This window comes from Fulvia fulva, chromosome 12 (genome assembly GCF_020509005.1).
Source record: "Fulvia fulva chromosome 12, complete sequence".
NCBI classification, from domain to species: Eukaryota; Fungi; Ascomycota; class Dothideomycetes; order Mycosphaerellales; family Mycosphaerellaceae; genus Fulvia; species Fulvia fulva.
This window is the reverse complement of record NC_063023.1, coordinates 1117576-1138167: the sequence shown is the minus strand read 5'-3', so window position 1 is coordinate 1138167 and position 20592 is coordinate 1117576. Positions and strand designations below refer to the sequence as shown.

The 20592-nt window shown below is 52.7% G+C and overlaps 11 protein-coding genes across 11 annotated transcripts; 3 read left to right on the top strand and 8 right to left on the bottom strand.

The window, feature by feature from the left end:
* Nucleotides 1-954: 954 nt before the first annotated feature.
* Nucleotides 955-2543, top strand: CLAFUR5_13668 (uncharacterized protein; the record flags this gene model as incomplete). The annotated part of the gene is made up of 4 exons (XM_047912816.1): nt 955-1230; nt 1296-2144; nt 2197-2238; nt 2292-2543. 4 exons carry the CDS (start codon nt 955-957, stop codon nt 2541-2543), a joined length of 1419 nt encoding a protein of 472 aa, XP_047769058.1.
* Nucleotides 2544-3258: 715 nt separating this feature from the next.
* Nucleotides 3259-3801, bottom strand: CLAFUR5_13667 (uncharacterized protein; the record flags this gene model as incomplete). The annotated part of the gene is made up of 1 exon (XM_047912815.1): nt 3259-3801. One exon carries the CDS (start codon nt 3799-3801, stop codon nt 3259-3261), a length of 543 nt encoding a protein of 180 aa, XP_047768603.1.
* A 684-nt stretch (nt 3802-4485) lies between these two features.
* Nucleotides 4486-4767, bottom strand: CLAFUR5_13666 (uncharacterized protein; the record flags this gene model as incomplete). The annotated part of the gene is made up of 1 exon (XM_047912814.1): nt 4486-4767. One exon carries the CDS (start codon nt 4765-4767, stop codon nt 4486-4488), a length of 282 nt encoding a protein of 93 aa, XP_047768602.1.
* A 2048-nt stretch (nt 4768-6815) lies between these two features.
* Nucleotides 6816-8940, bottom strand: CLAFUR5_13665 (putative methionine--tRNA ligase, cytoplasmic; the record flags this gene model as incomplete). Its single annotated transcript, XM_047912813.1, has 3 exons — nt 6816-7559; nt 7636-8595; nt 8719-8940. 3 exons carry the CDS (start codon nt 8938-8940, stop codon nt 6816-6818), a joined length of 1926 nt encoding a protein of 641 aa, XP_047768605.1.
* A 270-nt stretch (nt 8941-9210) lies between these two features.
* On the top strand, nt 9211-9801 carry CLAFUR5_13664 (uncharacterized protein; the record flags this gene model as incomplete). The annotated part of the gene is made up of 1 exon (XM_047912812.1): nt 9211-9801. The coding sequence occupies one exon, from the start codon at nt 9211-9213 to the stop codon at nt 9799-9801; it is 591 nt and encodes a 196-aa protein (XP_047768604.1).
* A 153-nt stretch (nt 9802-9954) lies between these two features.
* Nucleotides 9955-10737, bottom strand: CLAFUR5_13663 (uncharacterized protein; the record flags this gene model as incomplete). The annotated part of the gene is made up of 1 exon (XM_047912811.1): nt 9955-10737. One exon carries the CDS (start codon nt 10735-10737, stop codon nt 9955-9957), a length of 783 nt encoding a protein of 260 aa, XP_047768607.1.
* A 710-nt stretch (nt 10738-11447) lies between these two features.
* Nucleotides 11448-11868, bottom strand: CLAFUR5_13662 (uncharacterized protein; the record flags this gene model as incomplete). Its single annotated transcript, XM_047912810.1, has 2 exons — nt 11448-11579; nt 11689-11868. 2 exons carry the CDS (start codon nt 11866-11868, stop codon nt 11448-11450), a joined length of 312 nt encoding a protein of 103 aa, XP_047768606.1.
* A 1366-nt stretch (nt 11869-13234) lies between these two features.
* Nucleotides 13235-13677, top strand: CLAFUR5_13661 (uncharacterized protein; the record flags this gene model as incomplete). The annotated part of the gene is made up of 2 exons (XM_047912809.1): nt 13235-13499; nt 13550-13677. 2 exons carry the CDS (start codon nt 13235-13237, stop codon nt 13675-13677), a joined length of 393 nt encoding a protein of 130 aa, XP_047769057.1.
* Nucleotides 13678-13960: 283 nt separating this feature from the next.
* On the bottom strand, nt 13961-15183 carry CLAFUR5_13660 (Mannan endo-1,6-alpha-mannosidase DFG5; the record flags this gene model as incomplete). The annotated part of the gene is made up of 2 exons (XM_047912808.1): nt 13961-14765; nt 14813-15183. The coding sequence occupies 2 exons, from the start codon at nt 15181-15183 to the stop codon at nt 13961-13963; spliced, it is 1176 nt and encodes a 391-aa protein (XP_047769056.1).
* Nucleotides 15184-16274: 1091 nt separating this feature from the next.
* Nucleotides 16275-17462, bottom strand: CLAFUR5_13659 (uncharacterized protein; the record flags this gene model as incomplete). The annotated part of the gene is made up of 2 exons (XM_047912807.1): nt 16275-17036; nt 17091-17462. 2 exons carry the CDS (start codon nt 17460-17462, stop codon nt 16275-16277), a joined length of 1134 nt encoding a protein of 377 aa, XP_047768511.1.
* A 129-nt stretch (nt 17463-17591) lies between these two features.
* CLAFUR5_13658 (putative 4-coumarate--CoA ligase 1) lies at nt 17592-19329 on the bottom strand (the record flags this gene model as incomplete). The annotated part of the gene is made up of 2 exons (XM_047912806.1): nt 17592-19183; nt 19230-19329. 2 exons carry the CDS (start codon nt 19327-19329, stop codon nt 17592-17594), a joined length of 1692 nt encoding a protein of 563 aa, XP_047769118.1.
* Between the last annotated feature and the right edge of the window lie 1263 nt (nt 19330-20592).

Genomic DNA, 20592 nt, shown 5'->3' with positions numbered 1-20592 from the left:
TGTCAAAGCTAGCTCTCACCTCTGCAAGCTATCTGGGCGCGCCAAAGTCCGGATAGCTTCGGTCGCGGTCGCTGCAAATGTCTCGCTCGACTGCAGACTACATATGTATCAGGCACATGATTGATGAGACGGGCTGGCCAGGTCGCCAATTGAATCTTGGTTTCTCCGAAAGCCGAAGGCATATGCTTGCGTAGGAGCGACTGAGAAGCAGGTAGCTAGGCCGCCACTTTCAGCTGAAGCTGACTCGACGCCTGCGTAGTCACTGGCCATATGCAGACGTATGATGTATCGCTCCCATGAGACAGTAGTCAGATCGCAGAATCCATAGTCAAACGATCTTCAAAGTCTTGCCTTCCATTCTGAATTGTCATGTGAAACGCCAAGCCCCCGCTGGGCTATCTACGTGACATCGTGGTTTGGGCCTGCGGTTCAAGAGACGGGGTACAGCTGTTAGAAGAGCTGTTAGATAGACGGCGTACTGATTCTCATGTATTTAGTGTCCATGTTGCCCGTCAATATCGTTTGCTTGAACGCGGCAGTGCTTGCTAACGTGTCCCTCTCAACATGAATCTGTGTACGAGCGCTCGGCACGTGCGGTTATAAGTAACAGGTTCCGATGACACTGTTCATCGCCCGTGAGCGACTGCGTCAAACACGTGTGTCATCTCACATTGCGGGGCCACGCCGCGGGTTAACACCGCTTCGAGCAACGTCAAGCCTCCGAGTCAACTCTCGCTTCGCTGCCTTCATTCCCGCTTGGGTACTTCCACGACGCTTGCTAAAAGTCTTGGAAGGTTCCTCGAGAGCCGCGTGGTTCTTTCCCCTCGATTGTTTCTACCTGACCGCGATCACACAACTCAATTCCTCCTTCGCATTGCCACTTGACACTGCCGAGAACTCAGTAACGTCGCGACAACCATCTGGGCGCGCACTACGCAATCACAGCAGAAGCTCATGGCGACACCGTCGACAGGATCACTGCGGTTACCACCGTCCAGGATGACGACGGGGGGCGTACGAACGACCAACCATGCTTACGGTGTCCGACATGAATTCGATGTTGTTCACGGCAAGGAAGAAGCTCTCTCCACTGCCGAAGACCTCGTCTACTCGCGCATCGCGGAGAGTGCCGGACACCAGAGTCATCCCAACCTATCTTTCGAGGCCGCAACCATCATCGCGCTGATCTGCGTACACCGCCCCATTGCAGTCCACGAGCTACTATACAAGGTGAGTGCTCAAGATCAATCTGTTTGATCTAGATTGGAGTGGCTGAGACTGACATTGAGCGACAGATTGGAGTCCTCTTCCCATACTGGGGTGTCAAAGTTGCCGCTGCCCTTGTGCACCGTCGTGACGCCGGATACTACGATCAGACCCCTTCCGAGCAGCTGAAGGACACGCTCTGCCAGTACGATCTACCGTTCAAGGTCTGGCGAGAGGATCCTTCGGGCACCATCTTTTGCGACGTCACCTCTACTGACGAAGCCATGTGCGTCTTGCGCAAACTTCTCCCACCACGTGCACTGGAATATCAGTTCAAGGCCTTACTACGCAGGCAGAGAGTCCATCCGAGAGTGGACACGATCGATCCCCCTCAAGTTGCCATAACGAAGCAGCTCACACATCAAGGCTACTCTGTGCTCGTCGATGGGGCAACCGGCAGAGCTACGATCATCCCAGTCTTGCCACTTTCTGCCGCGAGTTCAGCCAGGACTGCACCAACATATCTTCTACGTCTACCCGCCGAGATGAGGAACGAGATATACAAACTGGTTCTTCAATATGCTAAGTCAGGAATCCGCATCGCTGACTCCAAGGAGGATACCAATGGGCCAAAGAAGAAGTACGTGTTCACTCAGACCCGAGACATCAAGAGCGATGCACGAACTTCATCTTGGGGTTATCGCAGTGAGGACTTCGCCTTCAGCCAACACCAATCTCCTCTCCTTCGATCCTACCCACTGGAAACAGCTATCGCGCTTCTTCTGGTGAACAAGCAAATTCGCAACGAGGCTGGACCAATCTTCTATGGTGCCAACCGCTTCCACTTTGACAACCTCTATGAGTTCGTCGGCTTCACCAAGACTCTGAATATGAAGAATTTTGGCAAGAACTTCCAGCAGGTTGCATTGAACTACGAGGTGTGGACCAGAGACGTCGGCCAGAAAGCGGTTCTTGCACTCTGTCAATCAGAATCACTTTGACAAGTACCAAGGATACAACAACATCAAGAAGGTAAGTACAAATGACTGAATTCATTTTGCGGCCTGACACTGACGATCTCGTAGTACAAAGGCTTCCACAGACTGTCAAGTGATCTACTTGGTCAATTCAGGAACCTCAAGACTTTCGCGCTCGAAGGTGATTGTGACATGGTTGTTCGCCACTTCAGAACTGTCTTGCAGGTTCGAGAGGAGTATCGCGAACGTCGTGAGCGCGAGGAGAGCAAGCCGATCGAGAAGCTGGCTTTGACATACCGTGGTCAGGAGATCTGCTTGGCCTCTGACTGTCGCCCCGGCTGCGAGAAGCGACATGGATGAGCAGCGGCCTGCTTTGCGACCGACCACGACACCTCACGACGTCTTGCTGTGGCCACTAGACGAGATCCTCCGTTGATGTTCCCATCCAAGGCTGATACTCAAATCGCCGTCGCAGGATGCGCGCGAAGCCTCCGGAGGAAGCACCCCACCAGAGGTTGAAGCTTCTACGCACTACAAATTCGCTTTTTACATCAATGGCTTCCAATCACCCATCAAAGTAGGTGTCGATCTCGAGGCGAAAGCTTGTAATGCTACCTTGCGCGTGGACATGTCTTCTCGCACACCTACCCTGCATCACTCGAATCACGACGCATCGTGCGCTCTCCACTCATCAGCACCTTTCCAATCAGCATTTTAGCGGCTTCCAATGGTGCCACCACACAGAAGCTTTCCGCCTGGATCTATATTTCCTAGCTTCGAAGTTGGTCTCTGGACCTTCAACGATCCACTTGAACACATGGAGCACGCGAAGCGAGTGGAGCAGTGCTTCAAAAGTCTGTTTTCTAGCATTTCTTATAGTTCCAGCAGATAACGTTAATGTAATCTTCCGGGCCCCTATACGGTGTGTGTTAAGGCCATACCTAAATCCTGGTGACTTTCACATGCCAGTGCACAGACCACCAAATTCGCCATGTCGGTGCCTCCGATAGCCCTTACAATGTCCCACCCATCCTATTCCCCAAGTGCTTCCCGTTTGCCACTCTTTTCCAACTCCTCACACCCCTCCATAAGCCTTCCTCCACTTCGCCAAGTCCTCCAGTACATCATCCTTTGCACCAATCAATTCCATAATCCAACCCCTCAACTCCCTCTTACTCAACTCCACCTCATCCTTTCCCTTTCCCTTTTCCAACTTGGGCTTCACAAACCTCTCGTACTGCAGCGACTTCAAATGCAGCTGTGTCGGGGTCTTCTTGAGCTTGAACTCCGATTTTGGATCCCAGACTTTGGTCAGCTCGGCCTGAGCAGCGCTAAAGACTTCGAAGCTCGCCTCGATTGCGGCAATGAGGTCAGATGCGGGACAGAGGCCATCTTCCTCGTAGGCCGGGTCGCGCATGAGGGTGGAGAGAGTTTCCCAGGTTGAGGTTGGTGAGTTGATGTGGGTCAAGAGGTGGGCGGTGAGCGTCTCGTTTGGGGCGAGCTTGATCTTGGACTCGACGGCGCGCTTGGTGTGGTCGGTGGAGGGGTATTGATACTCTGGTGTAACTTTGAGTGTAGGCTCGGTTTCGGTCTCGGAGACCGTTTGGACTTGGGACATGGTGGCGGGCAGGTGCTGACGTTGATGTTGGTAGTTGTGATTGGAGATGCAGCTCGGAGCTAGGTATGTTGGTTTCGGAATGTTTGCTTGCACTAATTGTGGTGGAAGTAGAAGGGTCCTTGTGCAAAGATTGTTTGTGTCTTCTCGAAATTGCTTGCTTTGCATTCATCGACCGCACGCTAGTGGGGCGGACAGGGTTCTTGCTTGGAAAGTGCAGGTCTTTGCCTTCCGTTCGAGCCGAAGTCCCTTCGTGTGCCGTGCAAAGGATTTGTGAACCGAGCGAAAGACCTCGGTATGATGATGAATTGGTACATATCAAGTACAAACATGCTGGTTCGCCAAACCAGCCGCAGCCTCCATGATCAGACTACTTCGAACCAACAGAAATTCTCACTCCCTTCCATCTTGTCCCCGAGTTCTGAATTCCTTCTGGGCCCTCCCCCGGTCACCTCGTATCCGGACAGTCCGACCACTTACTCCCGCAACGAATATTCAAACTCGCGAATAACAAGTTGGTGCACCTCGGCCACGACTCCTCCGGCCAAAGAGTCCAGATCCGTTTCCCCTGACAGCCCCAGCCTGTGTAGGCGTCCATGGCACACATATGACCTGCGCTCAACATCAGTACGCCAGAGGAAATGGCAGTCGGCTTCGGACGATGATCGCCGCTCGGGAAGAGGCTACTTAGAACTGACAATTTTCCTCAAAGTACACGGACCCAACTTCGAAGACGTCAATACAGCGGTCATTGTGCAAGAGATTGAGGGGAATCGCGAAGGAGCTGTTGGTTCGTCTGTTCTCTTCTTGGCAATCGGGGCCCCAGTAGGTGTCGACGATGAGGTTGTGGTCAGACTCGTCGCGCGGCATGACGAAGGAGTCTTTCGCTGGGACTGGAGTTGGAGTTGCTTTGACCATGAGGCAGATGGAGGACAGTAAAAAATTGAGGAGTGCTTTGAATGGCTGCATTGTTGCTGGGACAGATGAAAACAGAGGTATGGGAATGTACAAAGGCTGACAGCTGGGAGGCTACTGGCAAATGCAATTGCTGAGTTGAGGCTCCTTGAGCTGTGTCGGCGGAAAGTGCTCGCTAAAAGTCTTTCTATACCATGCTCAAGCACTTGAGATGTATAAATCAGGTCTCAGCTGATGTACCGCAATGTTGTGCATACCTGCAGCAATCCGTGTTGCACTCGGTGACTGTTCGCACTGAACGACAACGGGGGCCAGACACTCGCCGGGGATGGACCACATGGATGGCTGTTTCGCAATCATTGGTCATGATGAGAAACAGCAGTAGCTTCCGGCGTAGGACCATGGCAAAGGACTTTGAAGGCAAGCTTACTTCCCAACAGCACCGATGCCATCCACAGCCGTCAAAGTGTTCCAGCCTGAGACAGTAGCAGTACTGTACGGCACAGCATGCAGGCAGCCTTTTCATACGACCAGTGCGTGCGTACTCGGAGGGACAATCTTCGTCGTTGGACCAAGACGATGCGATGCCTTGTCGGGAATCGTGCGCCGCTGCTGGAGTGGCGAAAAGTCCTTTATTCCCGTACCTAGTCGATGCACAGAGAAGTGTGAGCAGCCATGTCGATTTCATCGGGCATTGGATATTCACGATGATAGTGTAGCAATTCTGGCTAGAGGAAGGACCGAGGGCTGGTGACAAAAGTGATTGTCGCCGAGCGCTTCGACTCCCTATCGAAGCGTAGCCTGTCGCTTTGACACGCTGGCATGTAGCTAAGTACCGAGGTCCGGCTATTGAAGTCGAGGGTATAGCGCGTCAACTTGTGCCGAATTAATAGATATACGATTCGTGAAAGATTAGCGGCCGGTGTACTCTCACGTTGCTGCACAGAGTCTGGGAATCAAGCAAGTTGGGGGATGGTGTACGGCGGTAGTTATGTCGAAGTGTGCGGTCGTAGCGAAGTCAGTCTTCTGGTTAGCCAGATTGGACAAGAAGATTGTTATGCCCCGCGACGAATTTATCTCAGCAGCCGTTGTACTGTAGCGTTTGTTCGTGGCGCAGCCCTTAGCGCGAGAGCTGCTACAGGTGGCTGACATGTGAAAGTCGGTTTTGCCAAGGGTTATAGTCAAAAAAATATCACTTGCATTATGCATTAATCACTGTAACACACTAGCGGGTGAGTGCTAAAGGGTGCATTGGGTTTGCACATTCATCTTCTGCACTTGTATGCAATTACCTCTACCACTTCGGCGATTTGAGTAGAGCTTTAGCTACCATCTGCACTCGTATGCAACACCTCTGTCACTTCGGTGATTTGAGTAGAGCCTTTGCTATTTCTCCGCTACCTTATTAGCGGGACTTTTCTTTTCCCACCTCTTTGCTCTTTCCTCGCAGGTTTCATAGGTAACCGGGGATTTCTTGTCTTTCGAGCCGATCGCATCGACGCCGCAGACTCGACCTTACATATCGTCACGGCGTCGTGCTTGGCCATGAGATACAAGATCCTTTTGTCAGATACAACACCTGCGTCGAGTCAGCGTTGGAAGCAAAAGGCAAGACGACCGTCGTTGACGGTATGTTTTTCTTAAAGCTCCTGCGTGTATCGTGTATAGTTCGACTGCCTGATCGCGTCAGCCTGGAACAGAAATTCGAGCATTGCATGGTCCTACAACTTCCATGCCATCGACAAAGCTGCCATCAGGCTAGCTTCATCGCCCAGTGATACGTCCTTTTTGAACGGAGCAAGAGCCTGCTAGCCATCGTCAAATCTAACAGATACGTTCTCGTACTTCATGTCGTTGTGAACTCTCCTCTCTCACGCCCGTCGCGATACCACCTCACCAGCTCGAACGAATTCATACGACATCTGCGACATGGTATCAGAACTGACTGTTGAGGTTGGCAGGATCCAAGAAAGGAGGTCGGGTCGTGATCATCATGTGAAGGCTTCTGAGCCATCATATCATCATACCAATGCCCTATTGTAAGAGCGCCAACCGCCTTCTAGCACCGCGACGCCTCGCTTTCTACTCGAGATGCAGCAACTCTAACTAGTCTGCAATGCAGCCTGTTTCACACCCTCTGTGACCTCTTCAACCGCATCACCAGCGGAAGGCTTCTCGGCACCATCCTTCTCTGAGCTTTCGACTGCTTGACCCGCCCTCTCGGCAGCCTTCTTAGCCTTCTTCTTGTCCTTCTCTGCCTTCCTCGCCGCCTTCTTCTTAGCCTCTTCTTCTTTGGCCTTTTTCAATTCGCTACCACCGAACATCTCCTTCCACTCGGCTTCCTTTTCTGGCTTGATGTTCTTGAAGAGATGTTGGGCTTTGCCGATCTTGTGGGAAGCTGGGATGCTCTGGGCTTGCCATTCGTCGGGGATAATCAGGAGCTCAGCTTGGAGCTGCTCGAGGATTGCGCGTGATGTGGCTGGGAGGTATGGTGCAATGACTGAAGCCAGGAGATGGACATGGTTCACTGCGAGGTTAACGACCGCATCGCATCGTGCACGCTCGTTGTTGAACAGGTTGTTGTCGATCTTGTTGCTTTGAAGTAGGAGGTTGCCCAGGGAGGAGATCTCGCGGGCGCAGGCCAATGCAGCTTTGAGATGGACGGCATCGAACTCTTTGCGGTACTCGGCCAGCTTCTCGTTGGTGTCCTTGATGTGCTGATTGAGAGCCTTCTCGACCTCTGCATCCAATCCTGATTGTGACCAGGCAGGTACGACCGAGTCGTAGTTGGCGGAGTTGACGAACTTGAGCACGCGGTTGACGAAGTTGCCGAAGTTGGCGACGAGCTAAAGAATATGTTAGCAGTGGTCGAGCGTCACAAGGCAAAAGCTCCGCAGCTTCATGAACTCATGTGATACATACCTCGTTGTTGTTCGCAGCGATAAAGCCACCCCACTCAAACTCAGTGTCGCTCGTTTCGGGTCTTCTCAGCAGCAGGAAATACCGCCAGACATCCGCCGCAATGCCAGTCTCCTTCGCACTTGTGCCAAACACACCAACACCCCGACTCTTACTGAACTTGCCGCGCTCATAGTTGAGGTACTCGGTTGTGCTAAGGGTGTTGAGCATAGTCCACTTATCGCCCGTGCCGAGCTGCGAGCAAGGGAAGACGACCGTATGGAACGGCACATTGTCCTTGCCCATGAACTGATACAGCTCGACGTTGTCCGGATTTCTCCACCACTTCTCCCACTGATCCGTGTAGTTCGCGGTGATTGAGACGTAACCAATGCAAGCATCAAACCACACATACAGCACCTTATCATCGTATCCCTGCAGTGGTACTGCTGTTCCCCACTTCAGATCTCTTGTGATACCTCTTGGCTTCAGACCCTCCTTGATCCAGGCATTTGTGATGTTGATACCGTTGTCGCTCCACACGCCCTTCTCGTTGCTCTTCTTCGACCATGCTGCAACCTGCTCTTGCAGCGTGTCCAGAAGCAGGAAGACGTGCTTGGTCTCTCTGGCTTCAGGTGTCTCACCATCCAGCTTACATCGTGGGTTCTTGAGGTCTAGAGGATCGAGGAGATGTCCACACTTGTCGCACTGGTCTCCTCGTGCGTCTTCGTAGTTGCACAGAGGACATGTTCCCTCCACGAATCGATCTGCGAGGAAGCCGTTGTGCTTGGTGCAGTAGGGCTGTACTGTGGTCCGCTCTTCCAGGAACTTGTTCTTGTGAAGCTTGGTGAAGATGTCTTGGGCGATGTCGGTCTGCTGTTGTGTGGGTGTTCGGCCGAAGTGGTCAAAGTCGATCTCGAACCAGTCATAGACTTCTCTGTGGAGTTTGTTGTACTTGTCGCAGAGCTGTTGGGGCGTGACGCGCTATAGAATGGGTGTTAGCTACATCAAGCTCGCCGATCAGTGCCTCGGCCAGATCTCTCGCGAGGCGCATCCTCATGACATGGCAGTGTTTCAAGCTACTGTCGAGACTCCGGACATGCTCACCTCTTCTATGGCCTTCGTCTCCGTCGCAGTGCCATACTCGTCCGTGCCACAGATATACAGCGTAGGATGCCCTCTCGCCTTGCAATACCTCGAGAAAACGTCCGCTGACAAGACCGACCCAATGATGTTGCCGAGATGTGGAACATTGTTGACATATGGCAATGCCGAAGTGATGAGGACATTCTTCTTGCCCTCCTCGGGCAGGATCGGATGAGCGACCATGGGGATTCCTGTCCAGCAAGGTGTTCGCCGCTGCTGGGAGCGTCGCGTGCTTCAGATGTTGGATCTCAAGCTGTGACTGTCGAGCACGCGCTGGGGCTTTGTGCCTGAAAATCACCGGCTGCCAGCCACCCAGCCCCTCCACCTCCAATGACTCAATTCGCGGGAACCCGAACCATTCCCCGCCACATCCTGGATGGCTGGCTGACTCATCAAATCGCCATCAAGTATTGAACAAGAGTCGACATTTCCACCAACAAGATCCTCATCAGAATGCAGGCTGATGATGGGCACGAAGAGCTCTTCGGACATGTCCTCCATCTCGAAGACCAGTACTACCGCGAAGGCTACCACCTGGGTGTGGCCGATGGCTCCCGAAGCGGCAGGATCGAGGGCAGAACTTTCGGACTCGAAAAGGGGTTCGAGAAGTTCGTCGAGATGGGTAAGCTGCATGGCAAGGCTGTGCTATGGGAGGCCCGATTGCCTGCGACCATCTCCAGCGACACTCCAGCAACAGCAAACGGCACTACCAACCTGCCACCACTGCAGGCACCAAGTGGCAACGCGAGATTGAGGAAGCATGTGGAACGACTGGCTGCGTTGAGCGATCCGAACGACTTGTCGACAGAAAACAATGAAGATGCGGTGAGCGACTTTGACGACAGGCTGAAGGATGCCAAGGCCAAAGCCACTCTGATCTCCAGGATGGCTGGTGAGCATGACTCAACCACTGAAGCCAGTGCACCAGGACAAAGCGGACGAGAGACAGCATTGCGAGTGCGGAGGACCGGTGGCAGCGATGTTGCGAATACGCCCGCGCGGCCAACAGGAGAAATGGAAGATTTTGTGGGGTTGCCCCGATGAAAGTGGACCCCCAACCCGTATTCGGCCATGTCAGCGCTGAAAGCGTAAGAAGTAAGGCAAATGGAAGGATCATTGTCCAAAGGCTGAGTTGTTCCCTGCAGACAACTTCGATTCACGCAACCTCCACTTCCCACACCACACATCACCTCTCCATCAGCACCCAGGCCCAGGCCCAGGCCCAGGCCCAATCGCTTTCGCCGGATCAACCCGCACCCACCTCCCCCTCGACCACAACGCACTCCACTCTCTCTCGTTAGTATGATCCAGACCTGCCCATCCATACTTGCCCGGCACCTCCTCCGGAAAATTCCCACTCAGATCCTTGGAATCAAAGTCTCCGTCTGAAGCTCTCGCCTTGCCGTCCCCACCCCAGCGCAAGAGCTGGACATCGCCGGAGACGGGTTTGACGATGAAACCATGCGCATCTTGCGTTTTCATGGTGGCTTTGTCTAGGCTGAAGAAGTCACAAACTGCGTCGACCATGTAGGATCCCGTGCTGGGTTGGCCTTCGATCTTTTGGTAGGGGCAGATGACGATCGCCTTCGCCTTGTTTTCCGGATTCTGAAGACTTTCATGATGACCATGAAGAGCCGCGGCCAGCTTCTCCTTAACCTCATCCTTAAGCGCATCCCCCGCCGCCACACCATTACAGAGAAACGCACCAGATCCCGACGGACTCCCCAAGCTCATCTCCATATGAGCATCCACATGCGCAACGAAGCATCTGCCCTCGCTGAGAGGAAAGTAAACACATACGCACGTGCGACAGCCGTAGGTCCCGACTTCATCGACGGAGACGTGGGACCCGTACTGTGGCATGACTGTGTGTGGGAAGGTGAGGACGTCGCCGCGGCCTTGCGTTATGTTGAGGAAGAGTTTGCTTGTCATTTTGCTGAAGAGCGTTTGGGTGGAGTTGGGGGCCCTTCGGAGGGGCATGGAGGCATGATGTTGTGTTGGAGCTGGCACACGTGTCGAAGGTGTTGGATTATGGTCGAGCGTGCGCGAACAGGGGAGCAGCTGAGCCTTGACAAAGAAGGGTGGAAGGTGATGCTTGTGGTGAGGGAAGATGCTAGACGATGTGTTCTCGCAGCCTGCAGTGTCGTCCACACAGTCGCAATCGCCGCTCTTGCATGCGTTCTACCACTGACGGATCCTCCGGTATCGAATGGCTAAGGGGCCTTCATCCATGTTGGGCGGTGACCTTGTCGAGACGCTGGACTTCGGCTTCATGAATGTTTATGATTTTCCATGATGCAATGACTGATAGATGTCGGTAGCAAAAAACGGGTTCATCTACTCGCGAGCATCCTTCCTCGCAGTCACGATGTAGAAAGGTAGATATTTGTCCTTTTCAGATCGAAGACTCCACCGAATGTCACTTAGTAACTCCTCCTTCGTCGCTTCCAAATCCGCAACATCGTAGAGTTTACTAGCGATCTCTTCTATTGCCGCAACTATAGCCTCTCTCTCTCTTGCGTAGCAAAAAGGTTACCCTCCCCCTACTCGCCATCCGCATCCCAGGAAAGTCGCAGTTCCCGTATTCCGCTCTCGACCATCCCGGCATCGCTGAGAATTCGATTCATATGCTGAAACGTACCAAGATCCAGCTGCATATGCTCCGCCAAGACTCGCTGACGAAACTGAGCTCAGTTCTCAGCAGCCGGGGCAGCCTCGTCGTGACCAATGTAGAAGAGCTCAAATGTACTGAAATCATGCATCTCAACCCACCCGCCCGGTGCGAGGCATCTAGACACGACAGCGGCATACTGCGTCCAAGCCTGCATCCCGGATACTAGGAGGCGACTATACCAGAAATTCATACTCTCGGGAGCGAGCCGAGGGTCAGTATGGACGAGGGAGAAAACCAAGGGTAAAGAAGTTCCACACATCTCCGAAGGTGTGGCCGGGAACTCGAATATAGATCTTGACCCTGACTTTCTGCGGCGTCACAAGGTCGATAGCCAAGTAGCGGGCATCTTCTTCCACATCTTCGGGATGCCGATTGATCTCTTCGTCGATTTCGTGGAGCTGAGATCTCACGCTCTCTCCGTGGATCGGTGAGCTCATTGCGGCGAGGCGGAGAACGGCATTTCGGACCACCCTCCATCTCGTCTGCCCATGAGCTGCTGCCAATAGGTCCGGTAGGAAGTAGGCTTTAGCTGTTAGTGCGCTCAAGTCACGACTCGGATCAAACCCCAACATCAATCACAATCTGTGGCCGACTTGGGAGAGGATGTCCCCCATTGGCCTGCAACAGTCATTCGGTAGTCTGGAAAACTCTTCCAAGGTTGTCATCCACGCAAAGTCGATTCCTGGGTGATCTAGCCGTGATAAAATAGCCATCACACGATCAATATGTGCAAGACCGTCACCTTGTCCCGTGGCATCTGGATCTACAGAGTAGCGAACCTCTGGCATGACTATAGCGTCCATCCCGAAACTGAAGCTGTACTCGATAGGAGTTCCATCCGTGGTCAAGCACCCACGGTAGGGTGGCCTGCTGCACGGTGGGGCCCCATGTTGGCACATACCGTTCCGCGATAGAAGTCGAGGTGGGCTGCTACTACATGCTCCGGATATCCTGCAAATTGAAGCATCTTTTGAAGGGGTATCCCGGTCGTGGTCCGCCAATGTAGAGAGTCGGACTCTGGCTTTGACCCATTCTCGCTTCCTCTGCGGAAGAGTAGGCTCATATCGGAAGGCTGCACTTTGATCGATTCGATGGCTTCGGTTCCGCCAGCGTAGATGGCAAGCGGTTCGAACGACAGTCTCAATGTTGAGACATTCCCTTTTCCAAAGTCGTGTCTCCCGACAGTCAGGTAAATGGGGCTCATGGTGAACATGACAAGCTCCACGCTTTCAAGCATGTGCGTTATGTCCTCCGTTCTAAGACTCCCGAGCATAACATAAGCTCTTCTTGGCACGACACAAGCTCAGAGAAGCTCAAGTGAAAATGGAGCTATCGTTGAGTGCAAACAGCTTTGGTCCCGATGCAAGCAATAGAAGACACTGCATTGAACTTCGTTGGCATAACCTTGGAAATGCCAGTATCAGTCACTATACTGTTAGGGGAAATCTTGGACTTGCCGAAAGCGGCAAGAGCTGCGTCGTAGCGCAGCCCATTTTCTGGAGCTAACCCCGAAATACGATCTTTTCTTACAACAACAAGGCCCGCGGCAAACACGCAGATCACATTTGTGGTAGTCACACAAGTCACAGACAGAGAACGCGCGTCCAGCTGCATTCAATTGGTCGGGTCTCAGCTAGAGTAGCCTGCGACAGGAAAGACAGCACGAAATACCGTGATCTAGTAGAGCCAGAGCGATCTAGACGATTAAGCTGGGTGATCGTTACCTTGCCTGAGCTTGTCACTGTCAGGCACTGTCAAGCATTGTCAAGAGCACGCTCATGCTGGCGCAGCAAGATTACGACCATGTTCCAAAAGATCGAAGCAGACGGCGGAGACCACGGAGGCTTCATGGATCACCTCGACCCCAACGTGAAGGTGGAGGTAATGGGTCACGACCATGAGTCCAAAAACACTCATCACAACCACAAAGCCGTGGCCGACGATTTCTTCGGCCAGTTCGAGTGGGCGGATTGGGATTCGATGAAGACCCAAGTCCAGCAGGTGATTGGAGGTGACTCGTCCCCATGGGCATCGGTGGAGCTTGTCCTCAGTGGCAAGTCCAAGAAGGGTAAGAAGCTGTGCCCACGGTGAATAATGACAAGGGCTAACTTTCTGCAGGAAAACTGTTCAATCATGAGTGTTGTCTCATTGTACACTTCCACGACAATGAGAAGATCGATAACGCCCACGCCTACCTCGACTCCAAGCACCTGGACGATCACCACAGCCACCACCGCAACAACTAAGTGAGGTTGCGGATTCTACCAAGGGGCCATTATCGGTTACCGTGAAAAGATTGCAACGACCGTCTGTACCTATCAAGGTTGTGTTAGCAACCAAAAGAATCTTGCCAAGCTTGTCGCTCTTTGACTCCATTCGAGACAACCTGGTACATCTCTTTTGTTCCGCGTCGCAGATCTTCGCTTCAAGGGTCCACGACGTATCTTCATGCAGCGCTCAAAGCTCAGTGAGAATTGTTTTGCCTTACTTGCTCCATTGAAGCATATGAAGCTAGCCTCGAATAGCCTGCTACGTCGAAAGCGACGCTACCAAGCAGTCAAGCGCCGAACTATGCGTAGAAGCATTTGCTGGATTCATGAAAGGTCCACCCCACTGCAAGCTCAACTGTCCTGCCTCATTTCTGTTCTTCGACCATATGGAGTTTGCGTTACTATGCAAGAAGTCTGCATACTTCGCCAATGGCTGAGGACTAGCTTTCTGCAGCTTGATTAGATTCCGCACAAAGACTCCTTTGAACTGTGTCTGATCGCCATTGCAGCTCGAGTTGTGTTCACAGATATCGACAAGGATGCCGTTGGGGGCAAGCTCAGCGATGGCGGCATCTGCAATGCCGCGGGCTGATGTGATGTAGGAAGGATCGCCTGTTGCTGTGGCGAGTTCAGCGAGACCGCCTACTGCTACACCTTGATTGTAGGACCAGACGGTCTCTTGGTATTCCTCGTTGCTTTGACAGCCATTGATGAGACCGTCGTTGATGGTGCCTCGATCGTTGAACATTGCGGTATTTTTGAACCAGTTCCATTGCTTCTTGGCCGTGTCCACATATCCATCCTTGCGGTCACCTTCGACACGGGTGGCGAGATGAGCAGCGAGACTGAGGAAGAGTCCGTTCGGGATTGCATTGACATAGGTTTGCATCCTATCCCACCAGATGCCTCCAACACCTCCGCTGTTCTGGCTACAGCTCGTCTTGCCGAAGACTTTATACATGTCATCGTAGACCGTCTCAGCCATGTCCAGATACTTCGAATCCCGGGTCAAATCATATGCTTGTATCCATGCCAGAGCCCACCAGCCATTGTCATCGTAATAGCTACTTTCACATCAGTCGTGATCATAACACCAAAGTCCGCTACCAACCTGTTCAGAAAGTGGCCTCCATTCGCCTTCGTGAAGGTATTGGACAGAACAGATGTGATCTCATCCTTCTTGCTTCCATCTAGCGCCGCTAGTCGACCGATCACATCGGTGCAGCTGGCACTTCCCCACCAGCCTGTGGTCTTCCATGTCCCGGCACTCTCATCATACCATTGTTGGAGAACTTCATACGCAGACTGTGCGTTCGAGATGGTGACATCTCTCTTCGTAGGTGAACACACGCTCAGCCCGAGCAGAATTGCTGTGATCAGCAGGTTACTGGGACTTGTACGGGGATACATTGCAGGAAGAGAGTGGTCGTGGGTAGCAAGCGGCCACAGTGAAGTCCCGTCTGGTGTATAAGATAACAGCATTGAGGTATTGGAATGAGGAGTAGACCGACTCCAATGCACCTACATGTCGTGCGGACACCAAAGCTTGACTCTCCAGCAATGCGCATAGTCGTGTGACGTCGGTTTTGCAAGGGACACGCTTGTCCTCGGACGTCATGCGAGCAGGTGCCACATCTGCACCGCACCCACAGATTCGGGACGCAGAGTAACAGAATGAGTTTGCTGGTCGCTTGGCTCGGACAGTTCCAGCCTAGTCTGCTGCGGGTCAACACTGCCAAGTGAATCTTCTGGACCGCAGCCGAGAAGGTGGCTGGCGGAGCTTAGATCTGCGAGTACAATGTCACTTCACCGCAAGGCCATCATGTCTTGAGTACGTCGGGTGCACTTGTCGGATGCATTGTGAGATGCAAGTGTTGTCGTATCGAACACCTGCTGGGGAGACTTTCGGCTCCACCGGAACGGACAGCGGCTTCGCCGGAGAGTCTTCTTTTTGGGTGAACGTATCGTTCTTTGGGCACGTGGGTGTAGGTCAGCAAACAATGGAAGACGCTGCTATGAGAAGTCTGATGGGGATTGAGGCGAAATTGTACGTCTCATTGGCCAATTCTTGTGCTTCACCACATCGCGCTGTGTCGCTGGAGCTTGCTGTGCATCTCACCATATGACTCTGCGCAGCAGTTTTGACGAGGGTTCCATGCATAGTCTACATTCAATTTTGCTGTTCGCCGTTCTGTCCGTGGTTTGAGCGGGAAACCAATGCACCGCCCTTTGTGACCCTCCCGTAGCTCAGCTGGAGATGCTGTTTTCCGGCATGTATGGCAATGACCAGGGCATTCCGGGAGCTGACGAGTCAGATGATTCTGCTGCCAATGTGTGACGGTCAGTATAAGAAGTAACCTATGAAGAGAAAGCAAGGCAGAAGGTTGAACTGTTCTCGGCTGTCGGCAGTCTGTGCGCAGCCATGAAACATCGCGTCCTTATGTCAAGGTATACACCTTCCTCTGCTACTGCTACATACATTCCTCGACTTGTAAGCAGTATCAGACCCAGATGATGGCTCAGAGCATCTGACAAAGGTTTGTAATTTGGAGTTACTGTCAGGAACCTCCATCCTACACTTCCGACTCGCTCGCTCGACCTCGCACTGCTTCTCTCTCCTCCTCAGTGGGGAGGACTACGCCGTCGAGCTTCAACCAGGGCCCGTGGGGTCCAGATACTATCCCCGTATCGCGGCCAGTCTTTGACTTCACGGAGGCGACGTAGTCTTTCAGACTTCCGCCCGAGCAGTCGAGCCATAGGTTCCAACCAGAGCGCCGGGTCATCTGTTGCCTGGAATTGCCCAGCCCAAAGTCATCTCTCCCAGTACTGGCCGACAGTTGACTTGCGAGTTCGCCAAGCGTGATACCAGAGGACGCAATGATGTTCTTAACGACTTGGCAGGACTGCGTCGGACTGAACTTTATTCTCACGCTGATGCGAACTTGCTGACATGGGGGAGATGTGATATACATGTCACCCCAAGATCCTGACTTGCCCCTCACCATGTCCATGAGGATGTGACTGATCTCGGGTCTGAAATTGACTGTGGTGCTACCTGTGACGTGTACCTGCGCGGCATTCGGTATTTTGTTCGGTTGGTCAACATCAGAAAAACTGTGCTCGAAGAAAGTGGTATTCAGTCGGCACGCCCGGTAAGTCGTTGAGGTCCCGTCCTGATGCTTCTGAGAAGTTGGCGCAGGCTCGAAGTGATACAGGCCCGTGATATCGCCTTCCAGCGAGAACTCCTCACGCACAGTCCATTTCTCACCAACATCGTCAACGGTCCTGAAAAGTATCCGCTGCATCTTCAAGGAAGACTTGATGACCCGTTGAAACTACAGCCTCCAATCAGTACCAGCCAAATACTCCTGCTCGTCGCCCACACTCACCTGCTTGCACACCCTCTCGCACACGATAATCTCACGAGGGGGCAATTGTTCGAGGATATTCTCCAGCAGCTCCACGGTCTCAAAAACAGCACGACGGCTTGCATCCACCTTCATCAATCGAGTGACACGAAGTGAGGGGGCTTTCTTGGGTGTTTTCTTGGTAGTCTTCCTGGTGGTTTTCTTGGTGGGTGGCTCGTACTCGTCTTCATCGTCTTGGTAGCTTCTGTTTCGCTTCATGATGGTGGTATGTTGCTGCGCGGGGGTGCTTCGTGTAGTGTCGGAGATGTCTTTGAGGTTCGGAGGTTGAGAGTGCTGTGCAAGGTAAATCTTTAAGTAGCTGCAGATATCGCTGCTCGCGAAAGCTGCCCGCATGTGACCATCACTTTACGGCGACGGCGGCCTGTGAGGCGGCTAGAAATGAACCTGCTTCATGATTCGTCTCACGTGCAAGTATACACACGAAAACTGCTGTACATTTGTCGTGCCGTAAGTCCATCGAAATCACAACTTCGCCTTAACCGGCGCACTTTCCTTCTTAACCCTCTCCTTCAGCATTCTCCTCAAGATCTTCCCCGATGCACTTTTCGGAATCTCCTCAATGAAGCGCACCCCACCCCGTAGCCGCTTGTGATTTGCAACCTTCTCAGCAGTCCAGTCGATGATACTTTGCGCATCCTTCTCAAAGTCTTTGTTCGGTGCCCCAGTCTCTGGATCACCAGCTTCTTTTGCCTTCTTCGCGTGCACAATGTAAGCACGAGGTACTTCTGTGTGCATCTCCTTGTCTTCCACGCCAATGACGGCAATGTCGTTCACTAACGGGTGGTCCATCAGTTTGCCCTCGAGCTCAGCTGGCGCGACTTGGAAGCCCTTGTACTTGATTAACTCTTTGACACGATCTGTGATGTAGAAATTGTGCTTCTCGTCCTGAAAGCCAACATCTCCAGTCTTGAAATAGCGGAGGCCATCTGCTTCCACAATGGCGCCTTGGGTGGCTTCTTCGTTCTTCCAGTAACCTTGGAAGATATTGGGACCTGCCATCCAGAGCTCACCGGCCTCGCCAGCAGGCAGTTCTTTGCCATCTTCTGACATATACTTGGCAGTCATGTTTGGGAAAATCTTGCCCACACTTCCCACAGAGCTATACCACTCATCCCAAGATTGCGTATGTGTCATCGGCGATGTTTCTGACAGTCCGTATGCCTGGTTGATCTTGATGTTGAGCTTCTTGTGCACAGTGTCAACCAGTTCGCGGGTCAACGGCGCAGCACCAGAAGTGATCATCTTGATACTGCTGAGATCGTAGTTCTTGACCATCTCATCTCGCGCTAAGCGAACGATCACCGGAGGCGCCACGTAGATGAATGTTATCTTGTGTTTCTGCACACTTTCCAGGAAAAGCTTTAGGTCGAATGCTGGCATGACCACAAGCTCGATGCCTCTGTGCAGCGGCTGGTGGACTAAGCCCGTAAGCCCGTAAATGTGGAAGAAGGGCAGTACGCCCAATATCTTGTCCTGGCCAGATTGGTAGTAGTGTCCAACAGATCCTTTGATTTGACAGAGGTCGGCGACCACATTTGAGTGTGACAACATCACGCCCTTTGGCAGGCCAGTCGTGCCTGACGAGTAGACCAAGAAGGCGAGGTCCTTCGAAGGGTTACTGGCTTTTTTCCTTCGGTATCGGTTCTCTAATGATGCTTTGGTGACATCGGTCCAGTGGCGGAACTTCCGGTTTGGATCGCGTTCTTCTCCCAGTAGAATGATTCTGTTTTCGGGAATGTTCGCTTTCTTTGCGGCCTTCGTGGCGGCTGGAAGGAAGGCTTTTGTGGTTGCAATGGCTTTGCTTTCAGAACTGCTGAGTTGGAACGCAAGTTCGTCAGGCGAGTAGCCAGGGTTTGCGGGTGATACGATGCCACCAGCGAAGAAAGTGCCAAAGATGATGGGCGCGACATCGATATCGTTGGGTGCGTAGATGTTCAAGACGTCGCCTCGTTGCCACTCCCAAGACTCTTGAAGACCCTCACCAAAAGACGTAGCTGCTTTCTTGACCTCTTTGTAGGTGTACTTTCGATCCCCAATGCTGGATCGGTAGATGACTGTTCTTGTCAGTACTGCATTACATAGATCTAAAAGACAGCATACCCTGGTCATCGCTAAAGTCTCGATTTTTCCTTTCAAATAGGAAGGCCCAAAGGTCTACATCTGGAATGTCGATCGTCTGGAAAGAGGAATCTGTAGGCATCGTGGCGGTCACAGTGCTTCACGGAGGAGCGGCTTCTGGATCGTTGGTGATGGCTTGCTCAGGTCTTGCTGCGGACTCCAATGCTCATATGTCGTGAGTCACCTTGAAGACGATCATGCATGCTTCGAAGACTGCAAGGTGTTTATTATTAGACGGACGAAACTCGCAGCATTCATGCAATGCGCGAGTGTTGTGGTGATGACCGAGAGATCTCCACGGGGCAACGATGGAGAAGCTCCAGACGCCAGGGGAGCCATCGCGTCCTCGGTAAAGCGGAGGTTGCATGACGCGTGGGAGCAATAGCCGATCCAGTCACATGTGGGGCTGTATCTTTCAGTGTCGTGAAGTCTTTGTTCGCGACGTGAACGTCGGGATGGACGTGGAAAAGAGAGTCTTGGTTGCGTTGGTGGTGATGGTCAAGACGGAGAGATGACGGAGAGGTGATGGAGAAGATCGCGTCGATGAAACGCCCATCGCCAAAACTTCGGCGCCAAGACCGCCGAGGACCAACGACATCACCTTCCTCCCTTTCATCGACGACATGGATCTCGCCAGCAGCAGAGAGACGTGCCATCGATGTCTACACGGCAAAGCCTTGCCCACGATGGACCTTAGCACGGACATGTCAGGAAGCCAACTGAACTCCGTATCGACTACACAAGCTTCTCCAGTATCGCTGAAGCTTCCTGGCAGTCCCATAATGATTCGTCCGATGCCATTCCGGACCACAGATCACCCCGGAAGGTAGCAATCCGTGTCAGTCTCTTGATGAGACGACTGTATGGAGTCTCGACGAGGAGAACAATCGTTCCACCTTCCACCATGTGTGCATCAAGCAGCGATATGCTCTCCTGGACGATCTCCAGGTCTGGAGATTCTTAGACTCCAGGACTGCATACCTTGCTATTGTGAATCTCGGAATATTCGACACGGCAACGCTTGACGCCGATCGCACCTCATGCGGATTGACGAAGTCTGATGGACGGATGGCAGCTGCTCCTACTCACCACTTGACGAGCCCTCACGACATTCGATGAAGATACTCCTACGATCTTTCAATGCCATCCAGACAGTCGTTGCATCAAGCCGCCGTGTCAAGATGTCACAACATCCGACAAGCGGACAACTTTGATTGCCCGCACCGAATGAAGCGCTTGTGATCTGACCTACAGCTTTGGACACCACGGAGAGCCACTTCCCTCGTGCATCCGTCCAGCAGTTTCCATTGGGGTTCTGGGCAACACAAAAGCAGCAGAGCTCGCC